Source organism: Amblyomma mixtum, chromosome 1 (assembly GCF_055824585.1).
Source record: "Amblyomma mixtum isolate Tamu chromosome 1, ASM5582458v1, whole genome shotgun sequence".
NCBI classification, from domain to species: domain Eukaryota; kingdom Metazoa; phylum Arthropoda; class Arachnida; order Ixodida; family Ixodidae; genus Amblyomma; species Amblyomma mixtum.
The window spans coordinates 220370899-220396050 of NC_143012.1; the positions used below are offsets into that span (position 1 = coordinate 220370899).

At 46.3% G+C, this 25152-nt stretch overlaps 1 protein-coding gene across 1 annotated transcript; it reads left to right on the forward strand.

Moving 5' to 3' along the window:
* Positions 1-154: 154 nt before the first annotated feature.
* On the forward strand, positions 155-24029 carry LOC149370960 (glutamine amidotransferase-like class 1 domain-containing protein 1). The gene is made up of 7 exons (XM_089564027.1): positions 155-303; positions 893-969; positions 3370-3475; positions 9851-9958; positions 11929-12023; positions 15393-15486; positions 22700-24029. Exons 1-7 carry the CDS (start codon positions 249-251, stop codon positions 22843-22845), a joined length of 681 nt encoding a protein of 226 aa, XP_089420153.1. The 5' UTR covers positions 155-248; the 3' UTR covers positions 22846-24029.
* Positions 24030-25152: the final 1123 nt, after the last annotated feature.

Here is a 25152-nt window from a genome sequence, read left to right on the forward strand (position 1 = left end):
AAAAAGACCCTCGAAAATAGATCTTCCGAGGGGCAAAACAGAATCCGAACGGACCGAACTTTTCGCGCTTTTTTTTGCGTTGTATTTTATTCGTTTCGATAGCGGCTACTTTTGCGCCACCGCCGCCGTTGGCTCTGCCGTCAACCCTGTGAGTGCATTGAACCCACCGCCAAGGGAGCCGCGCTTTGCGGTTTTTGCGGCGCGCATGTTGGTGTTGACCCGCGAAATACTATGACTTTGCCCGAACCATGTCGACAGCACCACGTTTAAGCTGTCTCATCGTCTTGAGCGGCTCCAAGGATGGTGAGTGCGGACTACTGTGGCCGCGATCTGACCGCTTTTCTCGGCCTGACGTGGACGGCGGTACGCGGCCTACTTGAGGGGGGCAGACGACGATGCGTTGAGGGGGAGTGAGCTTCCCTGCCTAGGCCTAAAAGCGCAGACGACTTCTCACGTTTTGCCTTCGCTTCCCAGGCCAGCCAGTGTTGCGATCTGAAACGCCTGCGAAAACTGCGTCGCTTCGATGTGTCCTGCGGTCGGTACGGCCGGTGTAAGTACAGTACAGGCGCCGCTTTGAGCTTTCGGCGTCTGCAATGAACTCCTTTTGAACTCGGATCCCCTTGTCCTACTTCCTACTGATGCGCGGCCGCGTAGCTGGGATCGGCGCCGCGGGACGCGCATTTCGCGTGCGATGCACGCGAACTTCTTCGCTGCGTGTCAAGAGAACAATAGAACCAGCTACTGGCTTAACTGTTTCACTGCTTGCAATAGTAATGAATCACCCGAGTTTGTCTGGCGGCGCAGCTTGCAGAGATGCGTGCTATCTGCGCCGCTGTTGGCAGTGTTTGACAGTGCGTGTTGACGGTATGTGTTTGTGTTCCTGTTTTCGCAGGAAACTCTGCTCCGTCGTTCATACAAACGTTCACGCTTCTTCACAGCACGTTCACGGTCCAAATAGCAACGCCAGGGGTGAGTCTGTGGGCAAGGTGCTAATAAACAACCTGCCACACCACGGCTTTGCAAATGTTACGAGAAATGCCGTGTTGTCATTTAGGGATGATTTTCGTTAAATAATCTCGGTGATTTGATCTCAGCGTTATTCTCTTGAATGCTGCTGACGATATAGTGCAACTATGCGCTTCGTATCACACGTTTTATCGTCAACCTTATATAAATTCAGTCTGAATGTATAGCATTCGTGGCCTTTGATTTAAAAGAATGTCATCTCTTGGACACCCGCAGAGGTGGGCGTCAATGGAGGAATAAGTATATGTTTGAAGTTAATTTTATTTTTTTTGTAGATGTGTATCCCAGTCAAAAAAAAAAAAAAACATTGGAACCAGTTGGACATTCCCTTTGCTTCCAATTGGTTCCAGTTGTGTTTTTAGCCCCCGACCAATTGGATCCAACTGGACTAGCCAATTGGACCCATTAGGCCAGGCAGTTATTTGACCCAGAAAATATTCACAAAATATGTTACATTCATTGAGAAAGGTAGCTAAATGTTTGAATAATATGCTCTAGGATCTTGGATGAATATTTCTACAACTTAACACATTGTAATGTGCAAAAGGAAAACTGATTTATGAGGACTGCGGGGAGACACTCTGCCTAGTGCCAATCAACATTTTTCTACGGAATTGAAATTAACATGCTTTTATGAAAATCAAAGCCAACAGATGCACACGCATCACACACAAGCAACACTGCACATTATGGCACTAGTAGTATACATTAACTCAATATGTACATCCAGAGAACACACTTCTGCTCCAACTTATATACCCAATTTATTAGGCTCTTGTGCTGGGGCCGGTGGCGCTTGCCCACTGAGCGCAGATATTTAATTTAATTTCAGCTCCAGTGGTGGTGTAGATGATGAGTACAATTTATTAGGCTAAGCTGCTGATAGCTCTTATGTAAGTACCATATTAGTTCTACCTTTTTCGACAAACATGCAAACATTCATTGGATAAATTGGGTGCAGTTCGGCGGACCAACTGGATGCAATGGGTAAGACCAAATGGGCACACCAATTGGAACACCATTTCAATTGGAAACCCAAATGGTCCAATTGGATAGTCCATTTGGACCATCCAATTGGAACACCATTCCAATTGGAAACTCAACTCGTCCAATTGGTTCCAGTGGTTTTTTTTTGACTTGGATGTTTTGCCCTTGTGTTTACTAGTAGATAAAATCGTCTGCAGAGTGACTACAAACAATGTTTTCCCTCTCGTTAATTGGTGTTTTCTGACGGAACCATTCCATGCTTTGTGTACGAATTTATTGGCAGAGGCTTTCTCTTTGGTCATTTAGATGAACAGTCAATGCATATCAGTAATTGGTGCATACCTTGACGATCTTCACCATTACACACCTTGAAGAGTAGCATTCGTACCTTGTGTGTTCCATTTAACCTAAAATGAATCGTTGTGTAGACTGGTATAATCCTTCAAAAACCATGACTCTTACCAGTGGGGTTACAAATTGCCATGAATGACATGATGAATGGATTTTATCCTGTCATGTAGGCCTTTGTACCATTGATCTAAAAATACAGAACAATGACAAAAAAAAACAACACTGTCTTGTTCCCTGGAGGTGCAAGTCTCTCCTGATTGATTATGATTAGAATTTGTTGTAGTGTTTAGAGTGGCCCGAAAAAAAAAATTAAGTTAAGTGGAGTTTTCTGTAATTGCTCAAAACAACGCTCCCACTTAATCATGACATTGCGACATGAGTCCTACAGATAACTTCTTCAACTTGCCCAGCCAGCTGTAGTTTATGGGTAACGTGTGCTTGCTTACGTTCTTTGCGCAACTGCTGGAGGTTGTAAGAATTCCAAGTTGTTGGAATTAATCTGGAGGTTTTCACTATATTGTTGTTGTCTCTCATAGCCCATGTACAGCTTTGGGATATTAGACCCCACAAACCCATCCGTGATAACTGTGACAGCAAAATAAGTTGCAAAGATTTTTGTGTCCTGATACTTCAGCACAAGCTAAAGAACTGCACCTGGTTCAGAGTAATCCGCAAGTGTCCACAACGTTATCTGATAGAGTGCAGCTGTTGCTCCTAACTCGGAACTACTCCAGTTCTTTTATCTGTAGGAAGTGGTGCCTTGCAGTGTTTTTTTTTTCTTTTTTTACCTAGGCTGATATCCTGGACAAAACAGTTTCCTTTTTGCTTGGATACATTTATACTTTGTTTGCTTCTCTCACTGTCCTCTTGTCACATTTTCTGCAATGAGTAAGTAGGTAGTAGTGTGAGGTCTAAGAAGAGAGACCTCACACTATTACCATACCTACCTACCCACTCCATGAGTTTTCAGCGTTTTTGTTGAAAGCAGCGATATGTATTTTGCAGGGGCGGCCCTTGGAGTTTGTTAATCAAGATGACCAAAGCCGACGTTGGCTGAACGACTTTCGGATGAAAGTCTTTGCAATACCAATTGGACTTCACACTGTAGACCGTAAGCATGAAACTTGTTGTCTGTGTTCTTGTGCACTGCTTTGTGACCAGCTCAGAATGCTTCAATTATCAGTTAATCCCTGGTTCATGGCTCAGGGTTATATACAGGTGCCAAAGTGGTGGGTTGTTCATTTGGTGTACAGTAATGACTTCGAACATTTGGCAGGAGTCACAGGCATCACTGTTGTCTGCGGCACCCAGTATGATGGCACGGCATGTGAGGGAGACCTCATGCTCCACCTCCTCTGTCGTCGTGCTGTGTTCTTCCTTTCCCGATTCCCTATGTTGCACCCAGTGCAATCCGCACCCCCGCACCCTGGAAGAACAAAGGAATATGCTGCTATTTTGTGGCACAGTAAGGCAAGCAGATAGTGCTCATTATGCATGGTCACTATTTCTTGCTTAGGCCACTCCACCCATTTGTCTGCCTTTCCTTTTGCTGCTAGTAAGGGCAGAATTAGAGACCTTGGCTAATCATCATCATCATCAGCCTGACTGCTTCCACAGCAGGGCAGAGGCCTCTTCCGTGCCTCTCCAATTAACCCTCTCCTTTGCCAGCTATGGCCACCCTATCCCTGCAAACTTCTTAATCTCATCCGCCCACCTAACTTTCTACCGCCCCCTGTTACGCTTCCCTTCCCTTGGAATCCAGCGGTTATCTTGCCTTCGCATTACACGCCCTGCCCAAGCCCATTTCTTTCTCTTGATTTTGACTAGGATGTCATTAACCCGTGTTTGTTCCCTCACCCTCTCCACCCGCTTTCGTTACACCTGTCATTTTTGTTTCCATAGCTCGCTGCATTGTCCTTAACTTAAGCTGAACCCTTTTCATTTGCCTCCATGTTTCTGCCCCATAGGTGAGTATCGGTAAGGTACTGTTGTATACTTTTCTCTTGAGGGATATTGGCAAACTGCCATTCATGATCTAAGAGAACCTGCCATATGCGCTCCACCCTATTCTTATTTTTCTTGTTATTTCCCTCTCACGGGAAATACGGGTTACGGCGCTCAGCTGCTCAGCCGAAAGACGCAGGTTCGATCCCGGCCGCGGCGGCCGAATTTCATTGAAGGCGAAATTCTAAAGGCCCGTGCGCTGTGCGATGTCAGTGCACGTTAACGAACCCCAGGTGGTCGAAATTTTCGAAGCCTTTCACTACGGTGTCCCTCATGGCCTGAGTTGCTTTGGGACGTTAAACCCCAAGAAACCATTTCCCTCTCATGATCCGGATCAGCGGTCACTACCTGCCCTCAGTAGACATATTCTCTTACTACTTCCAGCACCTTCAGTTCCAACAGCAGTTCACCAAATGTGAACTGCTGTTCCCTTGCAAGACTGTTGAACATTACTTTGGTTTTCTGCATGTTATTTAAGACCTACCGTTCTGCTCTGCATGTCTGACTCATTGATTATGCTTTGCTGCTCATCTCCTGAGTGACTTAGTAAGGCAGTGTCATCAGCGAATCGCAAATTACTTATTCCCCATTAACTCTTATCTCCAACTTTTCCTGATCCAGGCCTAGAACAACTTCTGGAAATGCAGTGAATAGCACTGGCGATATCGTGTCTCCCTGCCCGACTTCTTTCCTTATTGGAATTTTATTGCTGATTTATTAAGGACTGTGGTAGATGTGCAGTCGTTATAGATATCTTCCAGTATTTTCTCATAAGACTCTTCTACACCCTGATTCCGCAATGCCTGCATGACTGCTGAGGTTTCCACTGAGTCAAATACTTTCTCGTATTCAATGAAGGCTATATATAGGGGTTAGTTATATTCTGCACATTTCTCTATCACCTGATTGACAGTGTGAATATGTTCTATTGTCGAGTATCCTTTACGAAAGCCTGCCTGATCATTTGGTTTCCGCTAAGAGACAAACAGGGCAATGTCATTAGCACTGAGCATAAGATAATTAAAGTAGCCGAAGAGTTCTGCTCAAATCTATACAGTAGCCAATGTAATCGGATCATTAATGAGAGAGGCAGTAGTGCACAGCAATGGGACATCGCGCCGGTAACGAAGGAGGAAGTAAAGGAAGCCTTAGGAGCAATGCAAAGAGGGAAAGCAGCTGGTGAGGATCAGATAACATCAGATTTGTTGAAGGACGGAGGGGAGATTGTGCTAGAAAAACTAGCCACCTTGTATATGCAATGCCTTATGACCTCGAGCATGCTAGTGGCTTGGAAAAATGCTAACATTATTCTAATTCATTAGAAAGGAGACGTCTGGAACTTGAAAAATTACTCACCGACCAGCTTACTGTCCGCTTCCTACTAAGTATTTACGGAGGTAATCGGAAATAGAATCAGAACAACCTTAGACTTCAGTCAACCTCAGCAAAGTTATATAATAACTATGCAGCATCTTGAAGCAGTGTTCTCTAGATTATATCACAGTGACAACAATGCAAACTGCAAAACGCAGAAAATTGACTCATCCAAAGTCACAGCCACAAACCGATATTCGAGGTGTCAATCTTGCCTTATTTCGTCGTGAAGAAGGCGTAGATTGCTTAAATTCTGCTCTTGTCTGGGATAACGCATGTAAGTACATAGCTGTACTCTTTGGCGAGAAATCTGGCTAAAGTACTGCTGTCATTAATGCTCCTCTGTTAGTGGAGTGTTATCATGACAGAGTGGGAAAACAGGCTTGGTAAAATTCTCCAATACTCTAGCCTGCCATGGATGCCTTTCCTCTTGACAGTAATGGCTCTCACTTCTGTTGTGTCGGTGGCAGTGCTACACACTACGCTGCTTGATGAGAATGTGGTGACATCATGAGTGACATCATGGCAATGTGCCACACTGATTGGTCTGAACACGACAATTTCAGTCATGATGCCACTCATGACGTTACCGTCCCCTGGTGCGCCTTTCACGTCGGATGCGTGCGTTACATAGATTGATGAGTGGCAGTGCATCACCATGTGTGATGCATTGCCTACCCTAGTCCCCACCCCAACACCCTCAGCAAAGGCGTTCACTAGAGCTTATCCATGATGATAATGCGAGTGTAGCTGCTTAAATGCAACTGATATCCCACACTACTACTAATCACTCAGATTGGCATCAGAATTTCATACCACCCCAGCTGTTGCTGCAATTCACTCTACCACAAGGCCAAACATCTGGTGAATTTTTTTCCCCCTCATGGATAGTTTTGTGAGACATGCTTTTCAGCGTTTGTCTCAGCATTGGTGTTAGCTACTGACATCAGTTGCGATGTAAAGTTGCATATGGAATCGGTGTTCATGCAAGGACATCACACTGTAGGGATAGTCACCCATGAAACGCAGGAAATGGGTGTAGTATGTAGCTCTTGATAGACAAGGTGCCACATCCTTGCACCGGTGAAGTGCATAGATGGCTAACTCCAAAAGACTTGACAGCCTGATGAACTAGCTCTAGGTGATGAGCACTGTGATGAGCACTCTGCACTAGCTCAGTTTGAAAGGATGTTGTCTCTTAAAGGTGCACTGAAGAGGAATTTGAACTCGCCTTTTTGCCGCGGGAACTCGATCTACACGTTTTCAGCATTCTTAGAAACTTCGACTTATTGCCCTGTGTGGCCGATTTCTCTAATTAAATCGAATTAACGTCCGGTTCCCGCCTTTATTTTTGAATTCTCCCTCGTTCGGTGGGCGGAGTCGACCAACGCGTGGAGTGCCTTTCAGCCAGCTCCGTGGAGGCTTTGCTTTCGCTTTATGTTGTTTTTTAGGTTTCCGTGAATAAATAGTTTCATTCGCAGATAATATAGCCGCAAAATAAGCCCGCAGAAATAAAAATACGCGCGGACTATTTGCTTCTGCGGATTACTACGTATTACTCCGCCGATGGCAGAGCGGCAAGCCGCCACGGGACTGGGTGAAAGGCACTCCGCGCGTTTGTCGACTCCGCCCACCGTACGAGGGAGAATTAAAGAAAAAGGCGGGAGCCGGACATTAATTCGATTTAATTAGGGAAATTGGCCACACAGGTCAATAAATCGCAGTTTCTAAGAATGCTCAGAACGTGTAGATCGAGTTCCCGTGGCAAAAAGATGAGTTCAGATTCCTCTTCAGTGCACCTTTAAGGACTGCCTAGAAGATATAGCAGCCTCCTCACTGTTTGCACTCCTCACTGACCTAACACAGCTGTCTTAAGGTGTAGCTTCAGTGCCTATAGCTCTGCGTGCACTGCCTGGCAACTTATGCTCACTGATCTGGCTTGTGTACAGAGTCGTATGCGCTTGTGCTGAATACACTACTTCTTCTTTTAATGTTTGAGGCTTGGCTGATTAATAATCTTTAAACATTGTCTGCACATCGGCACTAAAAGGAACTTGGGAGTTTAGGAAGAAACAGTTGTGGTTAGTGATTTTTTCTTTAAAACTTACCCAGGACAAAAAAATAAGCAGTATTTTTACAAATATGCTTGCTTCCGTATAAACCCTGTGTGGGCATGGGCACATCATCTGTTAGCGCATGTGGCGTTGGGGCCACCATTTGCACTGGCAGAATGCATATTTGTGATGCTGGACTTCTTTTTGTTGGTTCCAGGCTTTACCACCCGTCTCATACGCGTATGTTGTCTAGACCATTTTCCTTTTGCAAGAATATACAGCCATCAGCGGTGTGCATCACTGTCTGCTATGTGAAAACCGAATATAGCTGGCTGATAAGGCTACAATCTGTAACACTGCATTGCAGAGGCACATTTTTGTGCTGACGAGTCATTTACTTCTACCGTTCAGGTGCCCTACCATCTGTTCTGACTGTGTGCGTTATCTTTGTTGCCTGCTTACCATAATATACACCAGAACGCAGATTCGTTTACTTGTCTTCATGTCGGAAGTTTTGAGGGGCAGCTGGCTCGGCAAGCTTCTGACTGCAGATAGCTGAGACAGACTTCATATTTGAGATGATACATCATTAACGTGCTTCACCATGAATTTTAACGATCATGCAATTCATCGCCGCAAATGACTTTCATGTATGGGAATGTACATGCGAGGCTACTAACTTCGGTCCTTTTTTTTTGTGATGTTCAAAGGCAGTCGGCTTTAAACAGTTCATCGTAGCACCTTTCTGTGGCCGCCTTTTGTCTGAGCCGCAAAGAATAAATCTCTCTACGCTTCATGACCACCTTGACCACGTTTTTCTTCCGCTTTTCACCTCTCCTCTTGCAGTGTGACTCAGGGTATCCACCTTTAAGGAGACGATTGCTTCACCTTTTCTTAGCGCAGTAAATCTCATTAAATCGTGGGATGCATGACTTCCACAGCTCCGCAGCCGAATGCTGTCCCCTTGATGACCATGTGTGATATTGCCTGAATGTGTGAGCAGTTCTGTCTTGAAAAGGTCTTTCCTGAACATGCTGCAGGAGCGGAGAATTTGCCTCTTGCCATTTTTCGTATTTAGTACACTCCAGAAGGCTGCTCAGTTAAAGGGACACTGAGGAGAAATTGAAGTTGACTTGCATCGACAGAATACCAGCTGCTGATTACAAAAACGCCATTCGTACTGACAACATAGCTCTTGTAACGTAGAAAAGAGCAAGAACCAAAATACAGGTATCGCCGCCACAGGCCAAACTCGCAAGTACAAGCTTCATGACGTCATAGGACAAAACAGTGTTGCTAGAACCAATGGTTCTAGCAACACTAGGACATGAGAAACCACGAATCACTGAGGCGCAGCAAATGCATGCGCAAATCTCCTTGACGTCGCCAGATGGCGCCACGTACCCGACATCTACGCACGCTCCTGCAGCGCCGGGACCAATCAGCGCCGGCTCACAGCAGTATGCGGGCTCCCGGTATTCCGCTAACGGTAACAAGGTACACGGTATGCTAAAGGTGTCTATTTGCGAGAACTTCGTTGACAACTTTGAGAACGGGATCCATTGTAACACTGGCAAAACGCCGGTGCAAACGTAAACGAAGCGACGGCCGCAATAGCCGATAGATGCCTTCAACGTGCGGCCGGTGGTAGCTTTCTTTTCGGCTGCCGCTGGGCCGCACTGCTGGCTGCCAGAAATCACGGAGTCTGCATTACGTCATGTTCACGTCATGTTTCACGTCACTTACTCCTGTGTCGTCATAGGAGAATCCCAAGTTTGAATCAGAGCGGCGGGAAAAACTTTTTCCACTTCGAATCCAAATTTCTTAGAAATAAATGCATCTTTCGCTGCCGGCCAAATGGCAACAAAGCCATGAAATTCGGAACTATCGGATTTTGCTATAAAAAAAATATTAATAAAGCTCTCCTCAGTGTTCCTTTAACACTGGGCTTGAAGGGGTCACAAATGTCAAATCACACTCAGGTTGATTGACAGAATTCCTACCCCCCATGCCTTCCTCCTGCTGAAAGGGTGCTGTATTTTTTTTCCGTGCAGCAAATCGGTACTCATGCCTGATCCTGCCGCACAGTCCGGGAGCAGTCCATGACCTCTGCGAGAACAAGGACCTGGGCCAAATTCTCAGGCACTTCATTCAGGAGAAGAGTGAGTTGCCTGGCCCCGGTGTGAACGTTTGCATTCGAATGCCATTTAAAGCCGGGTTTCAGCTACACGGAATCACACAGGGTGGCCGTAAAATGTTTCTGCATTTTTCTATTTGACAGAGGTACAGACACAAGCAAGCTGTAACAGTGAGAGAAGCATTGCATATTTGTGTTGTGCTCTGTCATTTTTGGCTGCTCGCGTGAGTAGTTGGTCTCTGCCATCTCGGTATAAAACAGAATGAAAGCAGTTATGTGTGTTCTGAACCTTTGTTCGATAATGCAGGTGTAGTCAATCCTGGATATATCAAATCATTATTTATATCGAATTCTCAAAGCATCCCCTTGAAAATTCCTTGCAGAAGTATACCTTTTCGCATCTGTCAAACTCTCATTCAGCAGAACATTCGCTGTAACAAACTGCCCACTGCACCCCTTCAAGTAGTGCTTCTCCCGACGGCCCTTTCACAGTCACTTTTCACACACTGAACCTTGTCGGCAGTGCAACCTTGGGCACCTGTTGGCAGCACTAGCCATGTTACGACGTAAAACCGCGTAACGAGGGAAGCCTGGGGTGTGCTTATAGATAGCCTTCGGTCTGGTGCGCTTATTTTCAAAGCAACACTGTTCTCTTATGAGGAAGCCAGCGTTTTGTGCACCGGTTGCTATATATGGTGATGCCTTAGCTGGCCAAAGGCTTGTGGTGGGTCTCGCATGGCCTGCTTCAATGCTGAAGGCATTGTGTGGAAAGCAGTTGTAACTCAATTTCAACGAGATATTATTCTGTTTTTACGTCGTGGTAACAGAATTAAATCTGTAATGGTAGGCGATGGGTGGTTCCAAAGTACATACCATTCATTGCGGGTTCAATATGTGTGCTAGGCCTAGTGACACCCAGCAGGTGAGGTGCTCTTTACACTGCAAACTGCCTTGTACGATCACCGAAAATCGTGCCATCATAGTTTTTCATCAACCGTGGCTATCATCTGACCAACCTTAACAGGCTCCTTCAAAAGTTCACTAGCATTTGGAGCGGTGCTTGGAGTTCCTCTGCTGTTCCGCGCTTCTGAATCGAGGCGCATCAAAAACGAAACCACGTGGGCAATGCAGAGCGCATAGATGCGAAGCGCCATGATATACCGAAACTCATCTGGCCGCCTGTGGCGCCGCTAAGTATTGATTTTCTTCGCTTACAACATTCAGGTTGTCTTTTGTCGGTCTTCCTTGTGTGATAAAAGCGCACTATTGTTTTCAAAACAAAACTTTCTTCAGTATTCAACCGCACAACCTTCGTTTGTCAGCCTCAGTGATTCGTGGCTTCTCGTGTCCCAGTGTTGCTAGAACCATTGGTTCTAGCAACACTGTCTTGTCCTATGATGTCATCACGCTTGTACTTGCGAGTTTGGCCTGTGGCGGCGATACCTGTATTTTGGTTCTTGCTCTTTTCTACGTTACAAGAGCTTTGTTGTCAGTATGAGTGGCGTGTTTGTAATCAGGAGCTGGTATTCTGTCGATGCAAGCCAACTTCAATTTCTCCTTAGTGTCCCTTTAAGCCTCATGTAAAACTGATCTTTTTTTAGTTTATGGTAAATTGTAATTTTCACCCATTGATATGACGACTTCATTAAATTTGATTATTGTAGGTCAGGCCATTTGCCATTATGGTCAGGCCACTTGCCACTATCTGTTGGTAAGGAGTGTTTACAAATGTTTGTGAACACTTAAACAGTGGGAAAATTACTCTTAATTTTCTTTGTCATATGGTTTCAGTACGGCTGGCTGAAAATTTCTTGTAGCGTTTACTTGTGGCTCATACACATCCTAAATTTTCTTGCTTTCTGTCAGTGGCCTGTGTATGCAGAAAATGGACAGTTGCTTGTATGGAAACTGCAACCTACGTTGCTGTTTCAATACAAGAGTTCTTGTGCCACTTGTATAGCTGCAAATTAATTTTATTTCTCTTTTTCCACCCAGAGCCAATCTGTGCCATTGGTATGGGGGTGGCCGGTCTGTTCTCTGCAATGGAAGACTCCGATGTGTGGAGCTTCCGTCGATGCACATTGACTGCCGTAAGTGATGTTGGCCGTGTTGCTTTTTCGTTTGTTTTTTTTTTTACCTCTAGACTTCGCTGCTTGGCTGCAACATTAGCAACGGACGTTATTTGGGAATTTGGGTGTGCCAGTGGACTTTTGTGTAAGCGGATGGAGGCTCAAAATTTTTTAACACACACATAAAAAAGTTTCAGCTGTTGGCCAGCAACAGATTTAGCTGCGAGGGTTTTGTGACTGTTGAATCTAAGTCATTACAGTGGGTGTCCGCAGATGGTCTTTGATTCTATTCATTCCTTATTTAGGGGCATTTGGATTACAACCATGAAGAGAAGCTCGGGAAACTATTTTATTGCATTACAGTTGAACCCCTCAATAACGAAAGCCCTCAAGAACGAAATTCTCGCGGCAACGAAAAATTCTGGCGCCCCCGGCGAACTTCCATAGGGTTCAATGCATTTGTCCCCTCTCAACAGCGAAGGGTTTTTAAAAAGCAGTCCCGCATTAACGAAAGTTTGAGGTAGTGATCTGCAACATTTTTTCGGCACATCAGCCAGTCGGGAACATAGAATGGGCAAAACTGCAGCAGCACACTCATCCGACAAGTCGGGCCCATTCATTTCACCTGCCAACAAGCAGCAGCGCAGCCATTTTTGTTTACTTTCGGTTGGTTCGGTAATGATGATGATAGCAAAGCAATTTCTTTTTTTGCCCGCTGAAAGCGGCTTTTTGCTAGCCCGTCTGTTGGCGACTACGCACGCACGTGGCGTTTCACGTGACTACACCGCCGGCCAACCGAGGAAGAGCAAGGAACCCTTTTTTTTTCTTTTCTCTAGTGCGCCGACCACGCTATCTCGCCAATCTCGCCGTCCTCCATGGCCGTCCGCCTTGTGCAAGCCGAATTCGCCCGCGACTTGCTTGTGTACAGTGTTTTTTGTTGTTTTTCGACTTTCGGAAACATGCTGCCTCCTGCAAAGAAGCACCAGTTTTTGACGCTGCAGGAAAAGGCTGCAATCATCGCCAAAGCTGAAAAAGGCAGAAAGAACGCGGACATTGCGGAGGAGTTCAGTATCCCGTGCAGCTCACTTTCTACGATTCTGAAATCAAAGAATGGCATCATGGCGGCACTCCAGAACGGCGTGCGCGCTCTGAACAAGACTTTGGCAACGCCGGTCTACGAAGACGTGGACAAAGCCGTATTTCAGTGGTTCCTGAAGAAGAGAGCGAACAGGGTGTCTTTGTCTGGAAGCCTTCTGCAGCAAAAGGCGATTGACTTCACGTGCATTCTGGGGCACGACAACTTTAAGGCGAGCGCCGGATGGCTAAGTCGATTTAAAGCGCGGCACTGCATCGTCGCCAAAGTGCTGTCAGGGGAGTGTGCGCGCGTCGACGCTGAAGCAGCATCGTCCTGGATGCAGGAAAGTTACGCAAGTAAGCTCGCGTAATGTGCCTGGTGCTTTCGATGTTATCCGGACTTTTCTCGGCGACCATGACGACGACGAAGCTATGCATAGCTTATCAAGCTGCGAAGCCAGAGTCGTCAAGCTCCTGCACAGCAATGTCAAGCAGAGCAAAATAAGCGACTTTTTTCATTAAATTTTGGTTCTGGAAGGTAATGGGTGTGCTTATTTGTCCATTTTCGCGACAGCGAAATTCTCACGACAACGAAAAGGTTTTCCTTCCCCGGCGGTTTCGTTATTGCGGGGTTCGACTGTAATATCAGTCACTGAAGTAAGGAGTGGGTGTTATGAATAGCTTGTTTGTTTAGGCGTAGTAGTCACTGTTTTCTAATCATTTCCACAAAGTGTGAACTGGTGGCTTTGTTCGAGGGCTCTTTTCAAACTCTTTTCAGAGTTCCTGCAGCACTGGTTGCAACAGCTGTGGTCTTGTGAAACATTATTGCTTGTTACTGTTGCCATCGTGTGCCTCTGTTCTTCTTATGGTTGGCTTGGACTGCCAACCGTCTAGCAATTGTGCTTGCTTTCCATTATGCATTGCCAAAGTTGCTGTTGCTTTGTGATGCCTGGTCATCGTTGCCAGCAGTCTAAAAACTCTACCATAGTTATTGTGCCTTGTGCATGACTACCGTGGGGCCGCTTCTACATTTTTGCCATTGCTTCTGTGATGAGCAAAATTTTCCTATTCACTGTTATTATGTTATGTGAAGTTGCAGCTATATAGTTGTTTTTTTCCTTGAGTGTCGCGAGAAACATCTCATGTAGGTGTTTCCGCCTAAATATTTGAGTGCACTTCATTTCTTCGCTCATTGAAAGGGGGAGGGAAAGCCTGTGATTAATAAAAAAAATACCAATGACAGTAGGCTGCAATTAGTACAGCACTCGTAGGCACAGACTTTATGTCCATTATCTCCTTTGCCTCCTACTGCTATCTTCACGATTGTATCGTTGCGCGTTTATTGCTTTGAGCTGTGCACAAGCCGTCATGCCAACCTGCGGGGAACTTGGAGTCAACTTTTTCTTTTTTGCCTACAATTGTATACAACTGTATACAATACTGTGTATTGAGTACAATTGTATACAATATACAATGTATACAATTGTATACATTGCGCATTATGACCGTTGTAGATTTTTTTTTTTAAGACGTGTTCAGAAGACTTTCGCATAATTTGTGCACCCCTTTTTTGAAGCCTTAATTAAAGGAAAAAAGTATGCAAATTGCGTGAGTAAATACGGTATGTAAAGCTAACTGAAAACAGCTAGGTGTTGCTCACGGTGAAAAGCGCTCAGAAAGTTGAGCCAATGCAAGAGCACCTGTTGCAGTTGCCCAAACCAGGTATCTTCAAGCGATTAATTTTACATGTTATTGTAGTGCGCCATATCTATAAGCATCCTGTCAGTTGATAACACTATCTGAGCAAGAATTGAGAAAAGTCTCAAATATAGGCACCTGTCGGCAGCAAGCTTTGGGTTAAAAAAAAATGAAGAATGATATTGGATCCACACAGTCTCTTCTTGTTGTCATTGGTTCTAGCATCACATGAAAGCAGATGCCATGCATCAAGGGTGGACAGTCGCATCTCTCCGCCTTTTTCATGACGGCACAGCATATTTCTGCCACATCAGTGTTCAGCTGCCTGTATGTGGACCTCAAGCATAACCTAGCTGTTGTTAGAAAACGCGCTAGCACCTGCTTGTGCCAGTGGTGTGCAGAATCTTGAAGGTCGATGCCCAAATTGCCACCAAGATGTGTGTACTTCTCTATTGCAATTGTCTCGCCCCCTTTTCTAGTTTGGGGAGTCAGAAATTTAGGAAGAGAAAGGAAGAAATGAAGCGGGGGTTTGAATCTGTGCTAGTAGCATACTGCGACGGCAGTACCCTTGTCTGCAGCAGTTGGCTGCAACTTCGATGTGTGTGTGTTTGCATGCAGGTGTCCGTGTTTGAGCTTGCCCGGAGCCCCGACTTTGCCAACCTTCCCGTCATCCCCGAGGACGTCATCAAGGATCGAGGAGCATTGTACAGCTGTGAGTAGCAGCCTCGACAGCCTCGATTCGCTGTCATACACATGGGCATGCATGCTCTCATTACAAATTGTGCTTCTTGTTTGGCTCAAGCTCTTCTTATTTCAATTCTGGCAGTCGTCTCTCTGCATGTAATCCTTTGTGGGGGGCTGCCGCGGTGGCTCAGTGGTTGTGGTGCTCGGCTGCTGTCCCAAAAGACGCGGGTTCGATCCCGGCCGCGGCGGTTGAATTTCTTTGGAGGAGAAATTCTAGAGGCCCGTGTACTGTGCGATGTCAGTGCACGTCAAAGAACCCCCAGGTGGTCGAAATTTCCGGAGCCCTCCACTATGGCGTCTCTCATAGCCTTGGTCGCTTTGGGACGTTAAACCCCATAAACCAAACCAAACCTTTGTGAAGAACCGAGTGGGTAGTTTTTGCACACAGTGACAATCGCAGCCTTAGCCGTGGCAATGGCTGTTGCAGTGATAACATATGCCTGAGTAGCTTTTGAAGTAATTCCTTGATGTAACAATGTGCTTCCCCCCCCCCCCCCCCCCCCCCCCCCCCAAAGGGTAACATTCCTTGAATTTTTGAGTTTTTTCAAACCACTGGAGGGGCAGGGGGGGGGGGGCAAGGTTTTACATTAACATTCTGATTGCACTGGCTCCTGGCGACCTTTACACAGAGCATGAGTACCTGGAGGGTGGGGTGACTGTACCCATTGGCTTCTTGTTTTACAATTTGTACACAGCCTGATGTCCAGTCCACATTTACATGCTGCCTGGTATTGATGGTGATATTATCAAGGCCTTTCTGGAATTTCAGCCTCTCTGAAGTTGAATGCCTGCAAAGTAGGGCAGTGTTTGGTCTCTGCAGCTGGGTGGCAACTTATCCATTCATTTATGCTGTGGGAAAGCTGAGCCCCCAGCTGGAACACCCTGGTTTCCATTATAAAGCAACAAGGGCATTTTTGGCAGCATGCTAAGATTCGACTGTAGGACCACTCACATATGATGGTGTTCCATCATTTGTCCACTGCTGTTTTTATTGTATTCATACAGGCCACCTGTTTTCTCGCAGTTTTAGAGATCAGTGCATACATTATTGGAAAACTCTTGGTAATCTCAGATGTTTTTCAGAAAGAAGCTTCCTGTTTAGAGGTTATCGTTTTGTGGGTCGTTCAGGGGAACACTTTGGGCCGTGAGGCATGATGTAGAAGGGGCACAGGCTCTTTGACGTGCGCCAAACTCTCTGTACATGACTGTTTTTCTCTTTGTCCTCATCAACGAGCAGTGATCAGAGCCAATAAATGGTGACCTCATTCTCAGCTGCTGAACACCATGGCTGCTGAGCCTCACAGCTAGGTTTGGTGGCTTGGCTCGAGCCAGTAGGCAGGCCCGTGGAATTTCCTTTTCATCCTTCTCTCAGTCACAACAACACAACAACGACACCTGAACCCCACCGTAGAGGAAGGGAGGAAGTGGGAGTGGAAGAAGAAAGACAAAGAGGGCCCGTAATGAAGAAAATGAAAATTGTATTTCAGGAAAGGAAATCACGCAGTAACTGTCTCACATATCTCGGTTTAAGCCCCAGACCATGTAGCTTTGTTTCATACTAAACAGCTTTTCATTTTTGTGCAGTAGCTTCATCTGCATTGATGCTATTCAAAAAGGGTCACGAAACACTTTTAACGCTTTTATTTTTTATTCTTCCAATATCTAGAAATTGTGAGGGGAATGACCTTGGAGAATTTGCAGAAGGCATTGACAACAGGGAGTCTGAACCTGTCGCGGTGATTTTGTACTTGTATTCTTCCTGACTTCAATTCAGGCCGATTCAAAGCCGCCGCGGTGGCTCAGCGGTTATGGTGCTCGGCTGCTGACCCAAAAGACGCGGGTTCGATCCCGGCCGCGGCGGCTAGAATTTCTTTGGAGGAGAAATTCTAGAGGCCCGTGTACTGTGCGATGTCAGTGCACGTTAAAGAAGCCCAGGTGGTCGAAATTTTCGGAGCCCTCCACTACGGCGTCTCTCATAGCCTCAGTCGCTTTGGGACGTTAAGAGGGCTCACCAGCTACAAGGCAACTCAGATTTGAACTTTTTCTGTCGATAGATGGCAGCACCTGAGTACCCCAAAAAGAAGGGAAGTTCTATTGCCCCTCCAGGTGTGTAAACTACACCGCGACCCTTGACCGCGACACGAAAGTATTCGTTCTTCCGCGTACAAAAAGTAGACCCAGAACTTTCTGTAGTTATGCGGCCAAGGTTGTGGGGACGGAAGCACAAAAAAGTTAGCCCATCTCAAGCCATTGAGCACAGAAGGATGTGGGGGTCATACAATGGACCATTTCCCAGTAACCCACCAATTTAGCGTTTCCGGTTTGGGTTGCCTAAGCTTCCTTGATTCTTTTCTGCGAAAATTCTTTTACAATGGTAGGGTGGGGTTACTGGTTTCGCCTGAGCAGACAGGTGCGGTCAGTTAAAATGGCGGAAGAGAGGCTTGGTGCATCGGCAGGACATTACCCGGAAAAGGTTCCATTGTGTTGAACACCTATGTAGTCAGTCTCTAAATAAAAGGAAAGAAAGGAGCTCCTAGCACAAGGCCTTATGACTGGTTTTCTTCCCATTCCCGCGTAGCCTTCCTTACATAGCTACAGAAGCATGTCCTGGGTTGTAGTGACAGCCTGTAGCTTACTTTGCCTAGTCTCGTAGGAGGTTTCCCAGCGCCGAACACCCATCTTCCGCTTATTCTAAGCACCAACAATTAAGGCACCAAGCAAATCAAAGTTGGATGAAACTTAAAAGGACGAGAAGTGTGGTTTGCAAAAGCACCGAGAGCGTCCTGTAGCTATGCATGGTGACTGAACGCAAACTTTGGCATTGCATAAGCGAGTGCTTGCTTAGCTCTGTTTACATGAACCAGTAACGCCAGGTTGAGTCGGGGGTCGGGCTGAGAGAAGTCAACCCAACTCGACCGACGCGTATTTACATGAACTCGATTTTGGCTAGTCGAGACCGGTTCATAAGCAGTGACACCAAGCGTCGAGCAGTGGTAGCATCCAAGATTCAGTGTTGTCGGTAACGCGTTACTTTTTTCGGTAACTTAGTAGCGTACTAGTTACCATTTCGAAACTGTAACGGGTCACGTACTTACGTTAACATTTTTCGGTAACGTGAGGTGCCGCGTTACTAGTTACTTTTTTATTTCAATTGTCCCCCTCCGCCCCTTTTTTAAAAAAAAAAAAACGCCGAAAATGATGTTGCAAATAAACAAATTGTACCGGTGTTCTCGACGACCATTGTTGCGGCTCGCATGCACGGCAAAAAACACCTGCCCTTGACGACGCACTCAACTAAAAAAAAAAAAGCACGAACACGCAGTCACACACTTGTCTTCACCCCCAAACCACTCACATCCACAACTCTCTAAAGAGTGGACGCATGCCGAGCCACCAATGGACCATTTGTTCAAAAATCTGTAAGTCAGTTTCTGCGTAAGCTTGTTTTCCAGCCAAAAGGTCTCGTTCCACGCGACACATTCGCATTCCCTCATCTGAGCAAACTCATGAATGTCGCCAGTTTACTTCAAGATGGCGCCAAGAGAGCCGTCGAAAGAGTACAATGGTACAGCGCAGAAAAGGGGATTGCAGTCAACCTGCTGTTTCTGCAACTGCGGCTACGTTTCAGGTTATTGAGTTCCTAAGCGAGCGAAGCTGACCTTGAACACCTTGACGTAAACACTCGCAATTTTGCGATAATTATGCAGGTTCAAGTAAAAAAGAAATTGTTTATGTGCGCTAATATATTTTTTCCGGAACTATGACATGTAAGCATTTCTTTATTGCTGCACAATTTCCGCGTAATTTCGTAAGCAGAAGCACACCAAAATTACTGTAAATTTGTTGAGTTCAGCTGTTTTCTTTGTGAAGTTGGAATTAAATGAAGTGTGAGCTTTATAAAATTGTTCTTACAGCGATGACACTCAATAAAATTTATTGCCATGGAGTAACGGCAAAGTAACGTGCGATACTTCTTTTCGGTAACGGTAACGCGTTACCTTTTTTTGTGGGTAACGTAGGGCGGTAACGCGTTCTTTTTTTTTAGTGTAACGAGTAACGTATTTAGTTACTTTTTTTCGGTAACGCCTACAACACTGCCAAGATTGAGGCACACCACCGCTGCTTCGAAGGTGCGACAGCGCAAGTGAAAAACAAGTTTGCATTTATCCTCTCCCCTCCTTTCGGCCCGGCAGCGTTTACAAGCACATCGGGGCAGGGTGGAGTTGAGTCAACCCCCGATCCCTCGACGCGACTCGGCGCGTTTACGTGGACAAAGTAACCGGTTTTTGACCCGATAACTCGACTCACGTGTGCTTTGGTGCGAACAATGCCTTACTGTGTGTGCTGCGGGAGGGGTGGGTGGAGGTCAGGTGCTTTTGGGTGTGGCCTTGCATTCCGCTTCCTTTTCGCACCACAAGCTCAAGAAAAAAAAAAAAAGCAGAATCCTTCCGAAATACAGCCCAAGCAAGAAAAAAAGGAAAGAAAGAAATCAAGTTCGTCCAGGTTCTAAAAAAAAAGTGTGCGCCCGAACACAGACAAGCAAGAAGTTGGTGGTAGAATGTAGTAGCGGCAAAATAATTTGTCGCCAGGTGGAGCCACGTCGCACTAGTAAAATTTTAGCGCGAAATTCAAATCACCACAGAAAATACATATACAACTTTCAGAGCCTGTAAAATACAAACACTAGCAAGGGCGTCCGCAGAATTTTTTGCAGGGGGGGGCCCCATTGGTTGTTGGCGCCGGAGGGGGGGGGGGGGGGGGGGGGGGCATGTTCGTAGCAAAAAGGCACTATTTGCGGTATGAATTTATTTATTTATATATAAATAAAAATTAAACAAAATGCACACATGAAAGAAAAATTACAAACAGCAAATTAAAGCGCGGCTAGGAGAGGTACATTGGAGTTTATCAACGAAGAAACAACTAAAATTAATAAAAATGCAAAAAGATGCTATATCACTTCGTGGAGAAGAGTGCTCAGTCTTGCTGCATACGGGTTCTCGACTCACCCGGATTGATGACCAGCACACAGCACAATATGTTCACAAACACGCAACTACAGTCACTCAGTCAGTCTTCCTTGAACAGCAACTGTAGGCGCCTCGGATTTTTCTGGGCGAATTGCGTAATTACACGTGTGATAAATTCACTTCTGTGCTTCATTACACGCTCTCGGTGCACACTCATCATACACATTGATTGGAAAAACTGTTGAACGCGTACGTTGAAAACAAAAGATGACTATACATACCACGAAAACTTATTTACAAGATAAATGCACGCTCGCAGCTTCATACACCTCGCTCCATCTTGCTCGCGCATCCGCACAGTCGAGCAACCGCACGCACACTGCTCGTCGCTCGTAGTTTTCTCGTCCACTGTCTTGGTTGTTCTCAGCTTCGTTGACAAACGGCCACTAAAAACACCGAAGCACAAATACAGAGGCGCGCACACGTGCAAGGGCTTACTTCCGTGCGACTTCCAAGGGGAAGGGACACTCGCCACTCCGGTAGGAAAATTTATTTTGTGTGTTTTTATGGGGTTCAGAGCCCCAAAACGACTCAGGTTATGAGGAACGGAGTAGTACAGAGCTCCGGATAATGTCGACCACCTGGGTCTCTTTACCGGGCACTGACCTCGCACAGTACACGGGCGCTGTTGTCATTTGAGGCCCAGCCAGAGGTGACAGGCGAGCCAGGCAGGCGCCATCGGGCTGCGTTGACCAAAGGCGCTGGTTTTCGGAGAAGACGCAAGGGACGCTGGTGTGGGGGCGCCTCTGGAGACTGCGTCGCCGTGAACAAAAGATGCTAATCTCCTTTGCCGAAGATTCTGATAGCGGCGCTTCTACCGCACTGCGCTCTCCCGTGGATCGGAGGCACAGCGAGCGGCGGCGGCGCCAACTGATCGCCCGCTTGCCCATGAGCAGCCCGACAAAGCGGGGGTGGACACGGCTGATTTGTCTTTCCCTCCTGAAGAATTCATCGGTGGCCGGCATAACGAAGGCGAAAACAAGATGCACTGTGCACTGTCTGCCTCCGTGTCGCTATCTGTCTACAGATCAAAGAAACAGGCACCCATTTCAAGACGGCTTGAAACACATGCTCGCCGGTGCCGCTGTATGTCTGCAACAGGTCGGCCTTCAACAGAGCTAACGATGGCGTGGTTTGAAAACGGCATAAAGACGCGTGCCCGGACGCGGCATTTCGCAGATGTGACCCAAAGCGTGGAAGCGGAGCTGCTTTTACCCTTTTGGCTGAGCCCACCACGGCCCCTGGCGTGCGGCCATCACTCACGGTTCGAGGGAGTGATTTTCCAGGGGGGTGCAGCCGCCCCCCCTTGCCCCCCCCCTCCGGACGCCCATGAACACTAGGTTAGATATGGATAAAAATTGCGGCTTAACAATCAAGAAAGAAAAAGGGAGGAAATGTTGCGGACGCAATTTTGATATTTGGCTTAGTTTTTTCCCAAGATGACATGAAAGTTCGACATATCTAAAAGCACCATTTTTCTGGAACTTTGCGTCTAATTGGTAAAAAAATGAAACTTAAACAATAAAATCTGTCCACAACATTTCCTCTATTCACTAAAGACGAAAACGCTGCCACAAACCTCATGAAAATCGAGCCATGTTTAGACACAGTATAGCTTCTGAAAGTTCCCATGTATTTCCTATGGACACTGCCACTGGTGAACCCTCTTAAACCCCATAAACCTAAACCTAAACCTAATTCAGGCCGATTCGAAAATAGCGCATCTCCCTCACAACCACAGCCATTTCTCTGTGCGGCACATTTGTTTCTTGCATGTGGCCATCATTAACCTCGCTGACTGTACTCTGTCCGTTCGTAATTGTGAAGCGGTATGAAGGTGTGCTTCACTCCCTTCTGTGCCACATGTTTGCCTACATTGAGGTAGTGGCTGGTAAGTAGAGCTTATGAGTCTCCTGATATTAAGAGGAATTTAGGAACACAGTGAGCAGTCACTGTGTGCTGGGCTAACACAGTGCTTAATTTGTGTTAAATAACGGATGACAGATATGTGGTGCAAGAGATCCATGTTCCAAACAAGGCTGCTTGCCTGCAGGACCCCAGAGTTGTGAAGTCTTTAGAGTCCCTTCCAATTTTGCTTCTTTTGAAGTCAAGCGAGTTTGCCCTGACCGCTTCACTTGTGTCATTGTGCAGCGAGCGACCCGGACGAGGTACATGTCGTGGTGGACCGGCACCTCGTGACCGGTCAGAACGAGCAGTCCACCCTGACCGCTGTGCAGAACCTGGTGCTGCTCTGCAACCAGAAGCAGGGGGCCACGCGCAAGGAGCGGCATCAATGAAGCCCCCTGCGCCTATCTTAACAGCCTAAATGCCTCTCTCCCCCTCTCTCGCTCTTGTGCTTCTCCTCCTGAAGGCGTGCCTATCCCGTGAGCTCTGTACAGTTGCCTGGAAGGAAGTGTGGGTTGTCGCATCAGGGCTAGCCAGGCTGCAAGAGGCAGTAGGGATGATCGCACTGCCTCTGTGCCAACCATGGTCTTGCTGCCTAATGCTGACTGGCAGCTTTAAGGTGAGAGATGTGAGACACCAGGTGATCCACTCAGTAGAATACGTGTATAATTGTGCTTGTACTGTGCAAAAGCCGGAGGTGGAACGGCGATGAACAATAAGGAAGGCTCATTTGGGAGCACCCCGGTGTGCTGAATAATCAACGTTTTAGAGTGTTATTTCTATTTCGTGAGTATCATGACTGATTATAATACAGAGTAAGTAAAGGGCTGCATGTAATGCAAAAATGCATTGTTGAGAGGGATTTAGTAATTGCGTGCGCCATTGATGCTTATGTCTAGCGAGGGTGGGCGAAACCGTTCAACCGCACTTCTTCCTTGGTAGTTGCAGGAAAGCTTCATTGGCCACCTGTCGCCCCCTTCTTTCCGTGCCTGAAGTAAGTGCTTCCTTTCTACTTATGTCGTCCTCGTCTCATTCCCTGTGTCTCTTAGACCTCTCCTTCCATAGCGTCGTGCTGCCCTCTATTTGTACATGCAAAGTGCACTAATATATTTTTTTTACCACTCCATCCCTTCCACGTGTGTGCTGACTTCTTTTTGTGCAGGCATAACACTCATTTGCTGCTGCAGCTTCCTCGCTCCCTGTCCTCTCTCTCTAGCCCTGGAGCAGGCGCTTGCTTCGTGCGCAGGCAGATCAAAGGAGCGAATTAAAGAAGAGAAGGATGTTGCATGTCTTAGCTGCTTGTGCTGACTGTTTCTTGATAACAGCCTACAGAGTTTTAAGTGGTGCGACAAATCAAGTGTTTACTTTCTGCCTGGTTTTCATTGATTTTGTTTTTAAGGTGGCATACAGGCCAACTGAACGGATGTGGAAATGATGTTGTTTACCGAGACTGAATCGACAAGCATATATTAAGTCCAGCCACTCGGGGAGTTGGCTGTCGCCATTGAAGTGAAGTGCTGTTGAACTGCATCTCGTGCATAAATAACAAGAATGTATTAAATGTTTAAAAACTGTGGTGGGAGTGACCTGGTTTCTTTTTCAAGAATTGTATTCTTAGTGTCACGCTGTTGCTCTGTGCTTGTGTTGTGAAGACCAGCCAGCCACGGCAAAGGTTCAGTGATGCTAGCTATAATGGCAGAATACTATACTCATTGCCTTCTTTCCTATTACTAGCAGGTTCTTTCGAGCCTTTCACATCCATTAACTGTAGCTGAAAATTTGAATTAGTAGTCTGATTTCTCTTTGCTAACACTTAGCAATTTCGTTACTTTCATAATGTACAGTTTGGCAAGGCATGACGAAGTGCCCCAGTGGGAGCGAAGAAAACATGCATGATGATGCAAACGGCACTGGCCTGTACGCGGTGCGAGCTAGCACACACCAAAGCAAAGTACCTTATTGGAGCTATTTTATTGAATTCAGAAACTGAAGGGGACAACTTAAGCTCCATCTTAAGGGTATGATGGGATAGCACTAATTTGATAATGTCCAGATATGCGAAACTGGTCATTCTCTACACTCATAGGCATACGCATGCAAAGGATTCTGCATTAGTTGGAGCCAAGTTTCACCGCAGCACAACCCCTCCCTCCCAACACCTCCCACCGAGTCCCCCTGTGGTCAAAATACAGCGCGAAGATCAGGAATGGTAATAAAACATTTATTTCAATGTGATGGAATTGTAAAATGTGCGAAATATTACTGAGCAGTCGTTTTTACATCGGCAAAGAAAGCAGTCCCTGCACCTCTGAGGTGTCATTGTAAAAAGCGCCTCCGTAGTAATTTCCATTCTCTCTAAACCACAGAAAATATGTGACACATCTGTAGTAATTCCCATTCTCTCTAAACCACAGAAAATATGTGACACATCTGTATTTTGTTAACTGCAAAAAGGAGCCTGAAAAGATTGCTTCAAAGTTACCAGGCAAGTGAGCAATTCTTTGAATGCAACATTACAGGTCTTTGGCTGCCAGTATAGTAAAAAAAACTGCATGCCCGTAACACTCCATTATAAGCAATGGCTGGACAGGTCCGATAGAGTGAAGGTATGGGGCAGACTTGGTGCCCCCCTTCGATAATTGGGGGGGGGGGGGGGGGGGGGGGAGCACACTTCCTTGCGCTGCTGTGCCAAGGAGAAT